The sequence below is a fragment of the Bolinopsis microptera genome, chromosome 11 (assembly GCF_026151205.1).
Source record: "Bolinopsis microptera isolate Bmic1 chromosome 11, MBARI_Bmic_1.0, whole genome shotgun sequence".
Taxonomy (NCBI): Eukaryota; Metazoa; Ctenophora; class Tentaculata; order Lobata; family Bolinopsidae; genus Bolinopsis; species Bolinopsis microptera.
In genome coordinates this window covers 2,286,429-2,303,945 of record NC_087082.1, presented here as the reverse complement: position 1 = coordinate 2,303,945, position 17,517 = coordinate 2,286,429, and the positions used below count along the sequence as shown (strand labels likewise).

The following is a 17,517-nucleotide window of genomic DNA, read 5'->3' as shown; positions in this document are numbered from 1 at the left end:
CTTACCACCTAATGTGGTGATCTTAATTTTTCGGAGGTGTTACGCAGGTGTTACGCAGGTGTTACGCAGGTGTTACGCAGGTGTTACACAAGCTGATTCTATGTTGCCGAATCATCGATATATTGTCTACCTGGATCATGAGTGTCACTGATCCCAATCTAATCGGCATCATTGTCGGCACTTACCTCGGTAACAGAAACCCTCCACGAGGAAATCAGAAACTCCTTGTTGGCCCTAAGCTGATGTTCGTTCTCACATTTTTCTCGGTCACTTAATATGAACTGAAAATGGAAAATTGCATTTATATCCCGCCTAGCTATATCAACAACCAATATTAGTTTCAACTCAAAAACAACGGTCAGGGTTTAAGGTCCGGTCCCGGCCAAAAAAGAGGCTCTAGTCGATTCTTTAGTATCTGTACTGTGACGATTTATAACTAATGTTTAATCATATAAAAATATACTGTAAAGCAACTTAACACATAAAATATTGTAGGTCACATGACCGTGGAACAGCAGTCGAGTACCACAAGAACAGAAACAGAAGACCTCAACAATGCTGCTCTTCTGCAGCACAAATACAACCTTACTAAGTCTAAAAGTAAAGAAGAGGAGGTAGGTGGTCCTACTCTTCTGGAGGTCCTCGAACTTCAGAGATCCTCAGCTGTAGTATCTCGTTCTGGTACTAAAGGTGGACATTCGGCACGTGGTGATGGAAGTAATAACATTTCTGGCGGATCAGATGATGGATCTCAACCCCCTCTCAGATTAGCATGGCTGTCAAGATATGATCAGAGAATAATTGATCTGATATTCTGGAAGAGTAAAACAAAATCCTTCTTCACCTTCAGTTGGATAATCACAATTTTGGTGGTCTTGCGAACCCACTCCGCCGCCTACGTCCTCTCCGCAGCACTGATGAGTCTGATGATTGTGATGATGTTGTTTGTGGGAGGGAGCACAGTACTTCAAGCTGCCACATTACACACAGCCAAACATCCGTTCGCTTCAACACTCTCCGGGGACATCACCTTACCTGAGTCCATGCAGAGCACTATATCAGATGTTCTCCTGAGTCTTATCAATGGTTCCCTGGACTTTGTCGGCAGGATCGTTCTTGTTCAGAGTTTTAGTTTGACCCTCAGAGCCATCACTCTGCTGTGGATTATTTGGGCCCACATTGATGACATCTACCTCCTACTCATTATTATGACCTGTGCTTTGTTCTTCATCCCAAAATTCTATCAGGAGCACACCGATACGTGTGAATCAGTAATTGAAGTGTACGAAGAAAACAGCCTTACTGGAGTTATCTCCGCTCAATTTGAAACCCTGGAGGCAGAGCAAGACGCTGCTAACAAAAACCCACTCAATGGAAATTTGGTGACAAATTCAAAAGAAGTTCTCACGGCGTCCATCACCGGGATACTGATTGTGTTGCTGGTGAAATATTTCCTGGCTAATGATCAGGGTGAGATTCCACATCTTTTCACTTATATTTGGTCTCTCTACCAATCTGCAGTGAAATCTAGTCAGTGAAATGTGTACAGATGTTTTCTTTTCTTGCTGTGCGCCTTTCCTAGAACGAAGAAACTGCTATTAAAATGTTTGTTGTGATATTTTATTCGATGACTAAATTCGAATGAATATCATCGGCATTACACATCAGTAATTTATTATAGGACTGCACCAATTGCACTGTTTCGGTTTATAGATCTTAATTTATGATTTTGTTCTGATATCATCATATATACATATTACATAATTACATATATTATGCATGTTGCCTTGCAGGTGTTTTTATGTTTTATCGTTTGAAATGTTTTGTATAATTGATTTGTTGATGGTGTAACATAGTCACTCATAATTATATAAATACATATTACATACGTTATACAAATAATAAATACGCGTCTTAATGTATCATCCACAACTGTAACTTGATTTGATTTCTATTTCTTTTTTAGCATGATATATAAATCAATTATTAAATCTGTAGGTGCTATCAGAATTGATCTGTTGTATTCAGTCTTGGATTAAAATATTAATTTTCGATTGCAGAATTATGATTTCCGCAATTCAAGGAATTTACGTTGCTAATCTATGATACAATCCATGAAACAAAAAATGAAAGCATCTATGTATGTATCCGGTATCGTCGATCACAAACTAAATAAAGCGAATTATAAAGTTTAAGCTGCTGTTAGTAGATGAAGTTATAGATGAATATATGATGAGTTGTGTGCTGAGTATGTGTAGGTATTGGGGGTTCTTTCCGAAAGTGAACTTAGTCAACAACTAAACTCTCAATTGAAGCAAAAAGTATTTCCGAAACAACTTTTAGGTGCGAAAACTTGTGTTTGATTTAAAACCTAAATTTTTACCTAAGTCAATAATTCAACTTAAGCTCTACAACGTTTTGAACTTAAATGTAACTGTGGTCCGGACACTACTTCAGTAGAATAGATGTATGTTCTTCATTATGGTATGATACAAAGAAATACAACGCCTTGATGTCAATTAAAATATAACGGGCAATTTCCTTTCTCCGTCCCCTTCCTCTCCACAGAAGGGTACTGTTCATGATGTGATCTCTTAAGCACAAAGACTGAGCGTTTAAAAGGAAGAATTCTTTGCGGTTGACATAGATCTCCTCGTTGGTTTTTGGAGCTTTCTTCCTTATCTGAGTTTCATCTATCGCTCTCGACCAACTACGGAACTGTCCCTACTCCGAGAAGCCTTCCTTGACTTTTTTAATTATGCTGACCTCGATCACGGACGGAAAATGCTCAAAGTGGACCATGATATCCAGGTGCCTCTGAAGTTCTAATGATTATCTTGAATGTGATGGATCTATTCACATGGAGAGTTTGTAGAGAATTTCCTGACACGAAGAAGTTGAGACTTCAGAGTGATATTTAATTGGTCGAGGGCAGATACTTCTGTTTTGGTGTGTGGTGCCTGTGTTGCCTCGAGTAAAATTGTGTAACTCGTAATTATCCAATTGTAGAAGCACTCCGACTAACACACAACGTGCAAATCAACAAAATGTCCGCACTGAACTGTGTACAGAGTTTTAAAGCTGAGTTTTAGTGCAGCTCAACAAATAATATACACGTGTCTTCTTATTCTTACGTGTACTTAATTGTAGTTTCGAAAACGACTCAAGTGCTAGACGCGAGTTAAATATATAAAAAGGTTAAAGTAAAGTGTCGGAAATACATAATAAGTAGAGTTTCGGAAACACTTGATACGAATTTAATTGAGTCACATAGTGTTCATTACTACCACTTAAAAGTGTAATTTTGGAAAGAACCTCCAGAATATTAATTGTAAGTAAATTTCAGTTTTGACTATTGTGCTATTTTGAATTTATTGTTTTGTGTTTTTGAATTAAAATGCTGTATTACATACATTACACTGAGTTCTTTTTATTTCGTCCAAATTCAAATTTTTTAATTCAATTATAATTCAAAAAGAAAGTAAATTCAGAGAGATAATTTTGAAATCTTACATATTATTATTAAACGATTAAGTGCTCAATGAGGATCAACTTCACCATAACATTAACGTCTTAACCTTTCGAATATTACTGACTTAATTAGCTATTTAAACTTATAAATGAAATATTTATAGGGAGCTGATATGGGTTCTAAATCCCGCTCCAGATCGAAGGAGAGAAGTAGAGGAGGTACGGTTGATAAAGATAGATCCAAATCTAAGGAGAAATCAAAATCAGAAGACAGACAGAGATCCAAAGAAAAATCCAAATCTAAGAGTAGATCCAGATCCAGGTCAAAACGCCGATCTAGGTCTAAAGACAGATCCAGATCTAAAGAAAAACGATCACGTAGGTCGTCCCGCTCAGGATCTCGCTCACGTGACAGGAGACATCGTTCAAAATCACCTGACCGACGTAGACGGAGATCCCGATCTGATTCGAGATCTCGGCACTACAACCGTTACAGTGACCAGTATTGGCGAGAACAAGGCGGCCCTGAGTACAGGATCGGACGAGACGGAACTGTTTATTACTACAGTGAACGAAACGGGAGACCCTTTGAGATTAGACCAGGAGATTGGACATGTTGTCGGTGCAAGCAGAATAACTTTGCGAGGAACAGGGAGTGTTATCGATGTAGAGAACTGAAGGGCAGTGCTGAGCTCACCATGGATGTGTGCCGGAGAGAGGGAAAGAAGGACAGGTCTAGGTCGAGATCTAGAGATAGAGATAGGCGGAGGAGAAAGTCTTCGTCACGATCTCGGGGTTCCTCAAGGAGGCGTTCTCGGTCCCGATCCGGCAGTGGAAGTAGCAGTTCCCGATCCAGATCAAGGAGTCCTAAGAAAAGCAAGAGCAGCAAATCTGCTGCAGAAATCGCTGCAAATTGAGAGGTATGTATAGTTGAAAAATGGTGACGAATTCTATTTCTAACGGCTCGATGATGTCTGCAATTTTTGTGCATACATTTTAGAGCTGGCACTCAACTTTGAACATTGACTTTTTGAGTCTAGTTGTAGTAATTTATTTCTATCAAGGACAAGACCTTTTTCCAATGTAGTGATTGTTAGAACTCACTTATCGACCAGAACCAGACCCTTGCTGGGGAAAAGTCCGGAAATATCTTTATTCAGCCGGGAATTATTTGAATAACAAAAACGCGTGGGAAATTTTTTGGCGAATTTCAGCTGAGGCAAGGCTAGGACCCGGTCGATCGGTAGAGCTACTGATATTTCCTAAAATTGTATTCAAATTACCCCTGGCTAACATTGTTATTGTTTGTGATTATTTAATAGCTTGAACGTTTTACAACTTGAACTGACTTGTGGCAGTTTAGACTCATTTTGTGTGTTATATGATATTTTCACGACGCTCCACCGCCGTGGTAGCCGCTCAGAACTGTCAGTATGCAGAATTATATTTTATTTTATTCCTGTATTTTCTAACTAACATTTGTTTCACCTGATTTGCTTGATAATGATTATAAGATATTAGGTTACATGTAATGGGGCTTAGTTCCTCCTAATATCAAATTTGAAAAATGAGAGTTACAAACTCTACAATTTTAGAACCTCCTACACTACTTAATAGCAGGTTCACGATGTCTTTAAAATATAGTTTAGAATTTCAATAACAAAAGCTCCTCTGCATAAAGACATCCGACACCTGCTCAATCAGAAAATTAAAAACTAAATTTTATAGCTCCTATTATAATAACTTTAAGAATTTAAGAACTATGGAGCTAATTATTTCTTAACGTTTCTTTTCCAGCACTTAGCCATGTTAATGCGCCCCACTACACGTCAACAAACCGTAACTATGCCAAACTAAAGTCTATTTTTCCTTTTTAGAGCGGTTCTGATAAGAAAGTGGTAACTGATAAGAGTGCTGATGGTAGTCGATAAGTTATTCCGATAAGATCTGATAAGATAAGATAATTGGTGAGGTTGATAACCCAAGATAAATCAGATAATGGAGACAAGTGATGTTGCGAGCTGGCTCAGCGCTAGCGGCTCAGTTGCCAGATTCCGTACAAATCCCTCTTTTGCCACCGTGATATCCTTCAAAACTGGTTACAACATATTTGTGGTCAGATGAAGCAGTCGTTCGGGGATCAACAGAGTGGATATTTGCCGGACCATCTTGTCATCTGTTGAACCAACTGCTAGTTTGTATGGGACAAAATACACTGTTTTGTTAAACTGCCAATATGTAGACGTATTTATATTGTGAGATGTTATTAGATATTATTAGTATGACTTAGTGAATATTTACATTATTAAGATTTAATTTATTCATTACATCACTTTTTCAGAAGTTTATATTCAGCACAGCTGACTCACTGTAAGAATGGTAATTTTATCGCAGTTATACGACTATCTTTTTCATACACAATAAACAGTTAACACATTCTAATATACTGTATCAGTATTTCAACTTTAAGCCACCACTTACGTTCATATTGTGTACCCATTCTACAGCTTACGTTATTTTATCCATTCGCATTTCCAATTTGATTTGAAGTTATTTTTGGCTACGGGATTTTATAATCTATACATTTTGAATTTCCATCTTTAATTGTAAATTGTGTTGGTTGTCTTGATATCTTACTTACTGTATTTATTGAATGTAACATGACATGAGATTGTTTACAATAAAGGTTAACCTCTTCAGATGACCAGGTGAAGGAACGTTAACAGCAGCTGATCATACGCTATCTATGACGTGTCCTATATTGTAAGCTTATGGTACTGTATGTGTATCTAAGTCTAGGACACATCAATTTAATGCTAAGTTGTAAACAGAAACAGTAGACTGTAAATAGTCTTCATTTTAAGTCTAGACATTGCATTAGTTTGCATTCCATGCAGATCTTGACAGTCTAACTTGGATGTCCTGAATGCAAATTAACATAGTTAATGGCACAGGGCACTTAAAAGCACTACACTTAAGTTTTTTCCTACGTATACAGAGAGACTTTTTCCATGTTGAGAAGTGGAACATATTAAGAGAGTTGTTGATGGATGAATGTTGCAACCTTTGCAGTTTGCATTATAATGCTTAATGCATTGAGAGTTAGTGAAGTGGGTAATGTGATATACTGGAGAGTAACATAGTTTAGGCGGCCACTGTATTATATGTGCACTTTAACGTGCAGTATTGATAGGCGACCTACTAAACATATCTGTACACTTGATTCGATTTATTTGCCGACAAATAGCAGTAACAGTAACAGGTCATAAAATATACGTTATTTTACATTACAAGCTCTAATAAATTACCTTTTCACAGGTGATATGGACTAACGAACAGTTGAAGTATTATCTCCCACTACAATTGTAATTTTACACTTTCTTCTTCTCTTACTCGAGTTTGAACTTACTTTCAGAGGCATCGCATCATGAATAATCCAACCACTTGAGATGGCTAAAGGTGTTATCAAGTGTTAGTTTAAAACTCTGTGCGAATTAAAGTATATTAATAATAAAGGACGCTTAAAATTTAAGAGAATGAGCTGAAGAAAATACACTTTTGAATGTGTCTGTCATTGAGAAGGAGTATGTAGCTTCAGTATACTGATAATTCTGCCTTGTTATCTAGGCAAGTCATGATCGAGATAGAATCAGAGGAGGTGATAGCCGAGAAGAAGGCAAAGAAGAAGGTGAAAAAAGATAAAAAGAAAGCGAAGAAAGCAAAAAAGGAAATGAAGAAGATTAAGAAGAAAGCAAAGTATGGAAATTTCAATGAGGTAAATTCCATTAGGTTTATAAATTTTTGCTAAACGTTGGGTAGTTCGTTACTCACTCTAAAGATATTGCTTCTTAAGGATGTCGACTTTCTACTTCAAATTTATATTATATCTCAAGTCTTTTACCACATTGCAATAATCAATATACTTATTTGGTAGAGTCCCATTAATACTTGCCTAAAATGCTAATTCTCTCTGCGAGCACATGTTGACGATACTCCACTAATTTTCAGGCGGCGTTGACAGTGTCAGAGTTAGAGGAACAGCAACGAAGACTGAGGGCGGCATTGAACATGTCCAGCCCTTCTGATGAAGAAGATGGTGAAATAATCGACAAGTGAGTTAAAAATTGTCTTTTTCCGTCTGCTTTAAAGAAACAAATAACGTCTTTAAGTTAAAGATCCTCGAAAATATCATAACTTTTAATGTAAAATGTATTAAAAGAAAAACACATCGCAGGTCTGGATCAGTGAAGAAAGTTGAGTACCCCTGGTTTGCTAAAACGTACAGTGAATCACCTCGTCACACGGAAACATCAGAACCACGTCAACCTTACCGAGAACCTCCAACACCCACTGAGGAGGACGCCCGAGTCCTCACACCCTCTCCTCCTAAAAAAGAGAAGAAATCGCACAAACACAAGTCCAAATCTCCCAAGAAAGATCGGGAACATTCGAGAAGGTCACATCGTTCAAAGTCGGGCAGTAGATCGAGAAGAGATAGCAGAGAAGATGAGAAGAGACGGAGATCGAAGAGAGATGAAGAGTCGGAGAGGAAAAGTAGGAAGACAGATGATAGGAAGAGACAAAGGAGTGATGAGAGGGAGAAGAAGAGGAGATCGAGGAGTAAGGAGGATAGAAACAGTCTCCCAGATCGCAAGTGAGTTTGGGACAACATTAACATAAAGTCTTCCGGTGACGTTTGTTTAACTCGACACTGATCAGACTGTTCTCTTTAACGATTGGAATGTTCCTTTCAATCAACTTACGTCAATAACTAAATTAACATAAATCTATCAGGATAAGTTCTACTAGGAAACGAAGCAGGTCACTCTCAAAGTCCAGCCTTAGTCCAAAACGTCAGAAGAGTTCGCCTAGACGTCGGGACGGTGGTAAAGATAACTCCGTTAAAACACGTGACCCTTCCCCTAAGAAGAGGGAGGCGACACCACCGAGAGCAGAAGGATGTCTGCCAACACTTCGCGTTCCATCACCAATCAAGTATAAACACAATCTTACATTTTTCTTCCTAGAAATACGAATAAGTTAGTGTTGCCCGTTTTATTTGTCACACTTTTTGATCTTAGTTTAATGTTTGGTTTTACAGGAACCAAGATAACGGCCAAGATCGCCCTTCAAAAGACCGACCTCGTTCTCCCTCCAGACGATCAGATAACCGTCAGCGCTCCCCTCCCAGACGATCATCAGATCGACCACCACACTCCCCAACCCGGAGATCTAATGACCGGCCCCCGGTTAGAAGATCAGCTGATAAACCACGCTCACCCTCGAGACGGTCTCCTCCGCGGTATAATCCCAGATATGACCGCGGACAAGCCCGACGGTCACCTCGACGGCAGTCTCCTCGACGGTGGTCACCTCGTAGCAGACTGAGGAGAAGTTATGATAGAGATAGGCCCGATGAGAGAAAGGAGAAAGCTCAGTCTTCTGATGACGAGTAAGTTGTCGGAATGAACAATATTTTTTATGAAAATAAATTCATCATTTCACCCAATTTTGGGCTTGAGGTTATTGTCGGTTTTTTGAAAATTAATTTGTTGTTTATTTCTTTTCATGAACTTATATTATATTTCAGGATCCTGGATATAGAGTTAAAAGAGAGTGATGATGAGGAAGCTATTATTGCCGCTCGAAGATCCCGACATGCGGATATCAAAGCTAAAATAGAGTCTGAAAAGAAAGCTGAGGAAGAAAAGAAGACTGTTGAGGCCAAAGAAAAGTTAGAAGAAGCGAAGAAAGTTTTGGAGGAAGAAAGGAAGAAAACTGCAGCTGCACGAAGGAAGAAGAGGAAAAGTTCTAGCAGTTCTAGTAGTGGTAGCAGCAGCGACGGTTCGTTCTTAGTTTTTTATTCTTTATCACAAGTTTTATATTCTAACAGTTTTAGCAAAGTTGTTGGTGTTTTTTAAACAATTAAATTATTGACTTTGGTTGATTAGATTCCACTGCTCGAGCTAGATTCAATTTCATTATCTTTCAATAAACGACCATTCATTTTCAAACCATCTATCTTTATATTATGTACAGTGTCTTTCTACTTAATTAGTAGCCACTTAATTTCAGATTCCAGTTCCTCCTCAAGCTCATCTGACAGTAGTGACTCTGAAGAGGAGAAAGCTAAGAAGGCTGACCCTAAAAAGAAAACGACAACAAAACACGAGGACGCTAAAAAGGTTGAAACCAAGAGTGAAGAACCCAAACTAAAGAAGGAAGAGCCAAAAGAGGGAAAGAAAGTTGAAGAATCGAGTGACGTTGAGGAAGTTAAAGAAAGCGTTGAGATTAAAGAACCCGCTTCAGATATATTTGGCGAACTCTTCACTGAGGTACGTTTATTAACATTTTTAAATTTACAGTGCATATTTAGTGTTGAAGTAAAACACGGTCACGCATAACTTATAACACTTATAACACGCTTAGACAATAGACATATGTGGTAAAGCTAACATTGTAATACGGACCGCTGTAATTTTACCAATCAAATGCCTAGCCATACAAGTGAAAACATATCTTTAACAAAAGTCGGAGTACGAGATAGATTTAACAATATTCCTGTTTCATTAAGATATTCCTATTTCTTTAAAATATTCCTGTTTCATTAAGATATTCCTATTTCTTTAAAATATTCCTGTTTCTTAACAATATTCCTATTTCTTTAAAATATTCCTGTTTCTTAACAATAATTCTGTTTCTTTAAAATAATCCTGTTTCTTTAAAATAATCCTATTTCTTTAATATAATCCTGTTTTTTTTAAATAATCCTGTTTCTTTAAAATAATCCTGTTTCTCTCAGAGTCCTACAGTAGCAGTTAACAACCAGAATGCTCTTGATAATCCTAATTTAACAGACAACTGGGACGATTCTGACGGATATTACAGTAAGTAATCATTAATTATAATCCCCTAAACTGGCAAATTCGTTCGCGTTTTGCCAGTTAGTTAAGTTGATCGCTTCAGCAAACTGAAAGGCTCTTTTCGAGTATCCAAACAATTTTAACAATTTTATCTCAATTCATCACCATGACTATGTAAACAGAGACTGCTTCTCGAAAGACGTTCAGTGGGTATCTGATAAGTATATACTTTCTTGCTTTCAACAAGTTTGTGTCCCCCCAGGAGTGCGTATAGGGGAGATCCTGGATAAGAAATACCAAGTGTACGGTTACACAGGACAGGGTGTATTCAGTAACGTGGTCCGTGCACGTGACACTACCAAGGGAGACAGCGAGGTCTGTGTCAAGATCATCAGGAACAATGAAATTATGTGAGTTTTTAATGGTGTTAGTTTTAGTGATTTTTGTTTTGATCACAGCCAGAAATTTTAATTTAGGCAAAGGTAAATGGTAAGGGGTGGAAATTCCTTGGACGAAATATTGGTCAATCATGTTAAAATCTAAATGACAAATATATTATTTAATTGATTATTAATAACACAAATATCAGGGAGAAATCAGGACAGAGAGAATTGGAAGTGTTAGCACGACTGAGACAAGCAGACCCAGACAGCAAATATCATTGTCTGACCTTGTACCGGTCCTTTACGCACAGGAACCATTTGTGTCTTGTATTCGAATCTCTCAGGTTGGTTGAATTGGTGACTGTTAAGGGGGGGGGGGGGGGCCGGGGGGACCAGAAGCTCATAGCAAATGCTGTCAGATTATTTTCAAAAGCTCCCTGGAAATTTGTGTCAAACAATCAGGATTGTGTTGACACATCAAATCAGACGGCGTGGCACAATTTTTGCCCTGTACGTGTTTTTTGTTGTTGGAAAGTTGGAAGGGCACACCGTGATATTCTGAGGAAAGTGAACTTGTCTTTTAATTCTAGGTTAGAAAATTTCAACACCTACGCCCCTAGTTTGCTGAACTCTTCATAATTGGTATAAAGCACCTTTTACTTCTTCTACAACACGAAAATAATTATATTTACAACATTTCTGTAGACTTCTAAGGTTTAGAAAACAATCGACCGTTTTGGTTATCTGGTAGGTCACCTTTAATATCCACTTTTGCGCCTACGCGAATGGTTTATTTGTGTACAAAACATCACAACTTACAACTGAAAAGTAAACAGTCGTGCGCGCGCGCCCTGCCCTGCACTGAACTTAATTAATTTATTCCATACATGCATAATAATAATATTTTCTCCTAAATAACTAAATACTGCACTGAATTCTATGCTGGTTAATACAAGTAAGCTCTTCACAGATAATCAGCTATTCCTGGTCTATGGCAGGGTGTGTCCCTGTTCAGGAGCCCGCCCAGTTTTACCACCACCTGCCACATGGTCAGTGGTGTTACAGACTTCAGTAACAAACCTGACCTTTACTATCCTCCTTAATTACAGCCATGTCAACGTGTCTCATTTGATCGATCACTTTCAGCATGAACCTACGAGAGGTTCTGAAGAAGTACGGTAAAGACGTGGGTTTACACATTAAAGCTGTTAGAAGTTACAGTCAACAGCTCCTCTTTGCACTGAAGCTATTGAAGAAAAACGGAATACTTCATATGGACATTAAACCAGATAATATCTTGGTAAGGGACATTTTCTTTTACAGTGTAAAACATTTCACAGATGTTGTGAAAAACATCTTTAAAATCATTACCTGATCAACCATCAACATTTTAAAACTAACTGTTAATTCCCTCGTCCTAGGTAAGCGAGAACAAGCTCCAGTTAAAGCTGTGTGATTTTGGCAGTTCTTGTTACGCTAACGAGATCGAGGCGACACCATATCTAGCCTCCAGATTTTACAGAGCCCCTGAAATTAGTGAGTACTTTTATTTCGGTATTATATATTTGGCGTTGTCCGACAGGGAATGCTATGTTGCGGTAATCAAAACTCCTCTCCAGATCTGAACATATCATAACTGCAGTACAAACCATGGGTAGGATATGACTTAGCCCTACCATCGTATCACACTATCACAGCTCTTAATTATTTCAGTTTTGGGTAACAGGTACGACTATAACGCTGACTTGTGGGCGGTCGGGTGTACTTGGTACGAGCTTTACACAGGAAAAATCATGTTCCCAGTAAGTTCACTTTCACACCATTCTTATTTATCTGAAGTGAAGAATATGGTATCGTTAAAAGTATGTATACAGTATACACGCTGACCTTTTAAAATTGTCAACGCTATTCAAATATTACATGACATCCAGGGAAAAACGAACAATGAGATGTTAAAGTTAATGCAAGATTTGAGGGGAAAATTCCACAACAAAAATGTCAGAAAGGGTGCATTCAAGGACAACCACTTCGACAACAATATGAACTTCCTGTACTCCGAAGTAGACAAAGTTACCGAACGTGTAAGTGTAATCTAGGTTATTTTAGTTAAGCTTTTAATATTATCTTCTAAATCCAATCTTATCTGCATCCTTATCAAAAATAAGCTTATTATTTCGTGTACTATTCTGAGCACACTTATAGGTAACAATATCATCTGCACTATTTTATTTTCAGGAGAAAATCACAGTAATACACTCTATAAACCCCAATATAGATCTACTTCGAGTTTTAGTTGGAAAACAGAAAAATTTATCCGATGAACAGGTCAGTTTACATTACTGGTTAATATTAGTTGGTAGCATTGTTAGCGGATAATGCTGCCCGTTTTTTCTCGGTCGTCCAAATTGAGGGGTTGTTGTGAGTGGTCTTATGTGAACTTTAAGACTGTCCTACATTTTGAGGATGATATCGAGAACGTCTTCTAAGCGATTAGCTCGACCGAACTATTATCTCTAATTATAGGATTATTCGGTTTATGGGTACAATTACCCGGTGATTATTTTAATATTCCTGCATTACAAGATCTACACGCACCAGTTATCACTTATCAACTCTCCTCTGTTTCAGATGCGAAAAGTAACGCAGTTCAGAGACCTTCTCGACAGAATGATAGTTCTTGACCCAACCAAACGAATTTCACTTAACGATGCTCTCAGGACTCCGTTTATTATGGAGAAAATGAAATGAAAAGTAGCTGTTAGCTTCTCTCGATTTGACGCAATTTATAATTGGCTTGTTTCTGCATAATTTTTTATCGAATGCAGAAAGATTTTGCCAAGTTTTATGTTACAGTAAAAGTTTTTTATTAGTTTAAAATGTAAAGAATGGGATTGCAGAAGAGTTTTGTTGCTGTACAGACCAAAAATTTTCATATTTTGACTTTTTGATGGTTGAATAAATTGCAGTTCAGTTCTCGAATTTCAGAGATGACTCAACTGAGACTGTCTCAGTGTCTCATGTTGACTGTTATCTTTTCTCCATAATTGCTTTTCCATTTTCATTGATGTATTACAGTCATATATAGCGTATTTTACTTGTACATTTCCTTACAAATCACATAGTATGATCATGCGTGTTAAATTATGATGAAGTGTGCAAATGGAAAAGGAAGCAGGATCTGAAATAAATTATACCAACTCTCAGTCTTTAACTCGTGTGCAATGTGACCAGTGTCCAGTTCTCGGCGACTGAGGAATCATTATCATGTTTAATGGAGATTTGACGCGCCGGAGGCCTTGTATCACGTCGTGACCCCCATCGTCGTTTCACCCTATAGAGTTTCTACGATACAGGCAACAGGGGGAGCCGTGCACTCGTGCGCGGCGGGTCGTACAACGGAGACCGCCGCGCGCGAAAAGGGGTTGCAACGTGTCAACCCATCACCTACCAACTGAGCCACCCTGCCACGTTACAAATTGACAATATTTTAATTCAAATTTCACTCTGATAGTGAACAAATTTAGAAATTGATCGGATATCCGGGTAAATATTGATAATGACAACGTAATATAATATTTGAACGAGATTTAAAATCTAAAACGATGAACGACAATATTAATATTGTACAGGTATCATTGGTGTTGCCTCATTTAATTCCTCATGCCGTGGGCCAGCTGCTGCGGCTTTGCCTACATTGTGGCTTTCGCCATTACTATAGGTACGTTTATACCTGAAGTGAGGATCGCGACGTGAGACAAAGTAGTAGTACTGACCCGGCGCGCTCTTGTCATACGTTGTATGACCCGCCGCGCACGAAGTGCGCGGCTCCCCCTGTAGCGTCGAAGACGCCACTATATAAGTGAAGCGACCGTGGGGGTCACCACGAGGTACAAGCGCGCTCCATTTATTGATTAGCTGCACTGGACCAAATTTACATTGACGGATGTTACTCGTCTAAATTTCTTCGAAGTAGCACGCGCCGCTTTCTTCTCGAAATATTAGCGCGCCGGGCCAGACCATTAGCAATGGTTGATACATGTTTCGTATACATGTTTCGTATCCCAATATCCCTTCGGCGGCGCGCGCTTCGCGCGCGAAAAGTGGCATGCAACGTATGTCAAAGCAATGGTCAAAATTTACCTTACTGAGCGCCGCCCAGTAACTTATTCAGTAATCATGCATAGATTTGGTCGATCTTACTAAGTAAGACCAAATCTTTATCTATGCATGATTTAATTGACGATGTCAATTCCAAATTCATGGCAGCTCGGCGCGGCACAGTAGCGCATCTCGCCGATCTAGCCAGAGAAGCCTCATTGAGTGCGCGGCGCGGCACAGTAACGCATCGCGCTACAATCTAGATCGCTGTGAGAAGCCTCATTGAGTGCGCGGCGCGGCACAGTGACGCATCGCGCTACAATGCATGATTAGTAATTTTCATGTGTGATGTGGTGCATCCGGGTACGGTTGCACGAACAAAATATGGGACTGGGAGTTGTGATCACTCCTCCTATGTCCTGGCATATCCACTGAACGGCTTGACGGATGTTACCCGTCTAAATTTCTTCGAAGTAGTGCGCGCCGCTTTCTTCTCGAAATTTTATGGTCCGAGGCAAGTGCTACGAAGTAGCACAGCACACTCAGGGCTTGACTCTTGAGGGCTAGTCTATTAACAATGGACAACTGTGAACTGAACGGCGCCAACCGGCCACTTCAGCTCTTACTAATTCGCTCGCCCAAAAATTTCACGTGACTTTGGTTTTTATGGTTTTGAAGCCGTACAAAACGGTTTTACATAATATAAACCCTAATCCCAACCCCCCTAACCAATACCATAACGGGTCACTTCGCCATATCTTCGGTTTTTGAATACTTAAGCCTGAAGTCCTCAGGTAACGATCCATCCCCAACCGTAGAACTCGAGCGTGGAACGAAGATTTATAAGTAAAAGTCTGAGATTAAATAACATTAATACCAAAACGTGAAAATTACAGCATAAATTCTTCTAACTAACTAAGTTCATGATTAACATCTGATCCAGATAAGTGGCAAAAATTCAGGACTCGATATAATTAACTTCGGGATTGTAATTTAATCGAATCAACAAAATCCTAACATAGGGACTCTATAAATACATTAATAAATCAAGACTCACAGAGGACAGTAGTTAATTATATTATTGATTTGGGTGAAAGACAAACTTCATGCATTATTTGCCGTGTCAAGGTGAAAGAAGAAAAGTTTGACTGCAGATCTGCAACATACGATATCGTAAAATTGCGGGTGATTTACAATCAAAAGTCTTATATTTATAAATTAGGATGGTTTGTGTTCAACATGTACAAAATCTATTTAAAATGTCGAGTCTGATTAGTTAAGTAGGATAACCAATTAAGAGGGGTATCTCTCCAGGATCTGTCCAACCGCCTGAAAGAAATTAATACGTTATTCGACAGTACGGTAAGACAATTAAGCGTCATTACAATAATTATGCACTACTGCCAATTAGACTACCTCGCTACTTCCTATCCTTTGTTATCATAGAACACAGGTTCAGATTACATTTTTAATTTTACAGCAGCTGTTTATTACTTTTTTAGTCGAAGATTTTCCAATTAGTGCCAACGAAATCAAAAATATGTTCCTCATACTAAAAAATAAGTGAAAGAAGAAAAACTTGACTGATATTAAATGGCACTCACATGACCACCAGCCGCGCACGCAGCTAGAAGTGCAAACTGTCCGTCCTCGTGGATCAGTCGGTTAGCTGCCATAGTGGTTATTCGGACACCTGTGGCTCCGAAGGGGTGACCAAGGGAGAGGGACCCGCCCCAATTGTTAAACTTCTCCAAGGGGATCTCACCGAACTGAAATATGAATTGTTTATATGATGGTCGTCATTAAGTGTAAGTGGGAGTCATTATACTATTCAATACCATATTGATCCGTAGATGACTCAAATATCTCATCAAGTTCCTAAAAAATTGTCCAAAAGTCCTGTCCATCGCCTTTAAAAATATTTATCCTCAACCATCAACTCACCGCCTCACTCCTGCCCATGTAATTTTTACAGAAGCTCTCGCTCTTAAGGGCGTTAAGAACTGCTAGGATCTGTCCAGCGAACGCCTCGTGGAATTCGTACACGTCAATATCGTCCTTTGTCAAACCAGCTCTCTCCAGAACTTTGTTTGTTGCGTAGGATGGACTGAAAATGTGTTTAATAGTTTAATATGACAGATATTTATTGAAGTTGAATTGTAAGCGACACCAAATGTCAGAATAACAAGGATCCAGACAATAAACCTAATGGACATTGAAGTTTGAACATTAGACTAAACTTACCCGAGCAGAAGCTGTTCCTTAGGGTCACGAGCCACGTAACAATATTCCCGGAGATAAGCCTTAGGCTTGAAACCCAGAGCAAGAGCCTTGTCCTCTCTCATAATAAGACACGCGGACGCTCCGTCAGTCAGAGCTGAGCTGTTAGCGGCAGTGACTGTGCCGTTTGGTTTTATAAACGCGGGCTTCAACTTGCTTATCTTTTCTAGCGTGTTCAATTTAATCGTGTTATCAGTTGAAATTTTCTCAGCAACACCAGGCACTTTGACCGTCAGAACGTCACTAAGGAGCCCCTCTTTTGTTGCCTTGTCAGCGAGGGAGTGGGACCGGAGAGCGTATTCGTCTTGTTCTAGACGGGACACGTTGAACGAAGCAGCCAGACGGTCTGCAGAGTGTCCCATAACTTCACCGGTACTGAACTCTGCTATCGCTGGCATCTGTGCGGAGAAGGTTTTTAGTTT

The 17,517-nt window shown here is 39.0% G+C and overlaps 3 protein-coding genes across 10 annotated transcripts in view; 2 read left to right on the top strand and 1 right to left on the bottom strand.

Annotated features, from left to right (window-relative positions):
* The first annotated feature begins 489 nt into the window (after nt 1-489).
* LOC134823751 (uncharacterized) lies at nt 490-3,419 on the top strand. Its single transcript, XM_063835293.1, has one exon. The coding sequence runs from the start codon at nt 501-503 to the stop codon at nt 1,536-1,538; it is 1,038 nt and encodes a 345-aa protein (XP_063691363.1). The 5' UTR covers nt 490-500; the 3' UTR covers nt 1,539-3,419.
* Nucleotides 3,420-3,623: 204 nt separating this feature from the next.
* LOC134823750 (serine/threonine-protein kinase PRP4 homolog) lies at nt 3,624-13,797 on the top strand. Of its 8 annotated transcripts, none has more exons than XM_063835285.1 (20): nt 3,624-4,391; nt 5,349-5,850; nt 6,172-6,234; nt 6,790-6,836; nt 7,099-7,246; nt 7,480-7,583; nt 7,706-8,125; nt 8,266-8,466; nt 8,573-8,923; nt 9,062-9,315; nt 9,547-9,806; nt 10,274-10,358; nt 10,597-10,744; nt 10,924-11,061; nt 11,864-12,017; nt 12,139-12,253; nt 12,431-12,519; nt 12,649-12,798; nt 12,953-13,042; nt 13,346-13,797. In XM_063835285.1, the coding sequence occupies exons 5-20, from the start codon at nt 7,106-7,108 to the stop codon at nt 13,463-13,465; spliced, it is 2,820 nt and encodes a 939-aa protein (XP_063691355.1). In that variant the 5' UTR covers nt 3,624-4,391; nt 5,349-5,850; nt 6,172-6,234; nt 6,790-6,836; nt 7,099-7,105; the 3' UTR covers nt 13,466-13,797. The 8 variants fall into 8 exon arrangements, with proteins under 8 accessions (XP_063691355.1, XP_063691357.1, XP_063691354.1 ...); XM_063835287.1 differs by having other exon boundaries at nt 6,790-6,942; XM_063835289.1 differs by lacking the exon at nt 3,624-4,391 and having other exon boundaries at nt 5,467-5,669; nt 5,813-5,850.
* Nucleotides 13,798-15,675: 1,878 nt separating this feature from the next.
* The window catches only part of LOC134822536 (probable 3-ketoacyl-CoA thiolase), a 32,117-nt gene continuing 30,275 nt past the window's right edge, over nt 15,676-17,517 (bottom strand). Inside the window, exons 6-9 of the mRNA XM_063833645.1 lie at nt 17,060-17,493; nt 16,760-16,922; nt 16,420-16,584; nt 15,676-16,144 (exon numbers count right to left, since the gene is read on the bottom strand). Coding sequence (XP_063689715.1) covers nt 16,109-16,144; nt 16,420-16,584; nt 16,760-16,922; nt 17,060-17,493 — 798 coding nt within the window. The 3' untranslated portion in view covers nt 15,676-16,108. The remainder of the gene's footprint in view (nt 16,145-16,419; nt 16,585-16,759; nt 16,923-17,059; nt 17,494-17,517) is intronic.

Excerpts from the sequence above, each read along its gene's own strand:
- LOC134823750 (XM_063835285.1), top strand. The coding sequence starts at position 7,106 with ATGATCGAGATAGAATCAGAGGAGGTGATAGCCGAGAAGAAGGCAAAG. Across the intron at positions 8,924-9,061 it reads GCTCAGTCTTCTGATGACGA|GATCCTGGATATAGAGTTAA; the intron begins GTAAGTTGTCGG and ends ATTATATTTCAG. Across the intron at positions 12,254-12,430 it reads TTACAGAGCCCCTGAAATTA|TTTTGGGTAACAGGTACGAC; the intron begins GTGAGTACTTTT and ends TAATTATTTCAG.
- LOC134823751 (XM_063835293.1), top strand. The coding sequence starts at position 501 with ATGACCGTGGAACAGCAGTCGAGTACCACAAGAACAGAAACAGAAGAC.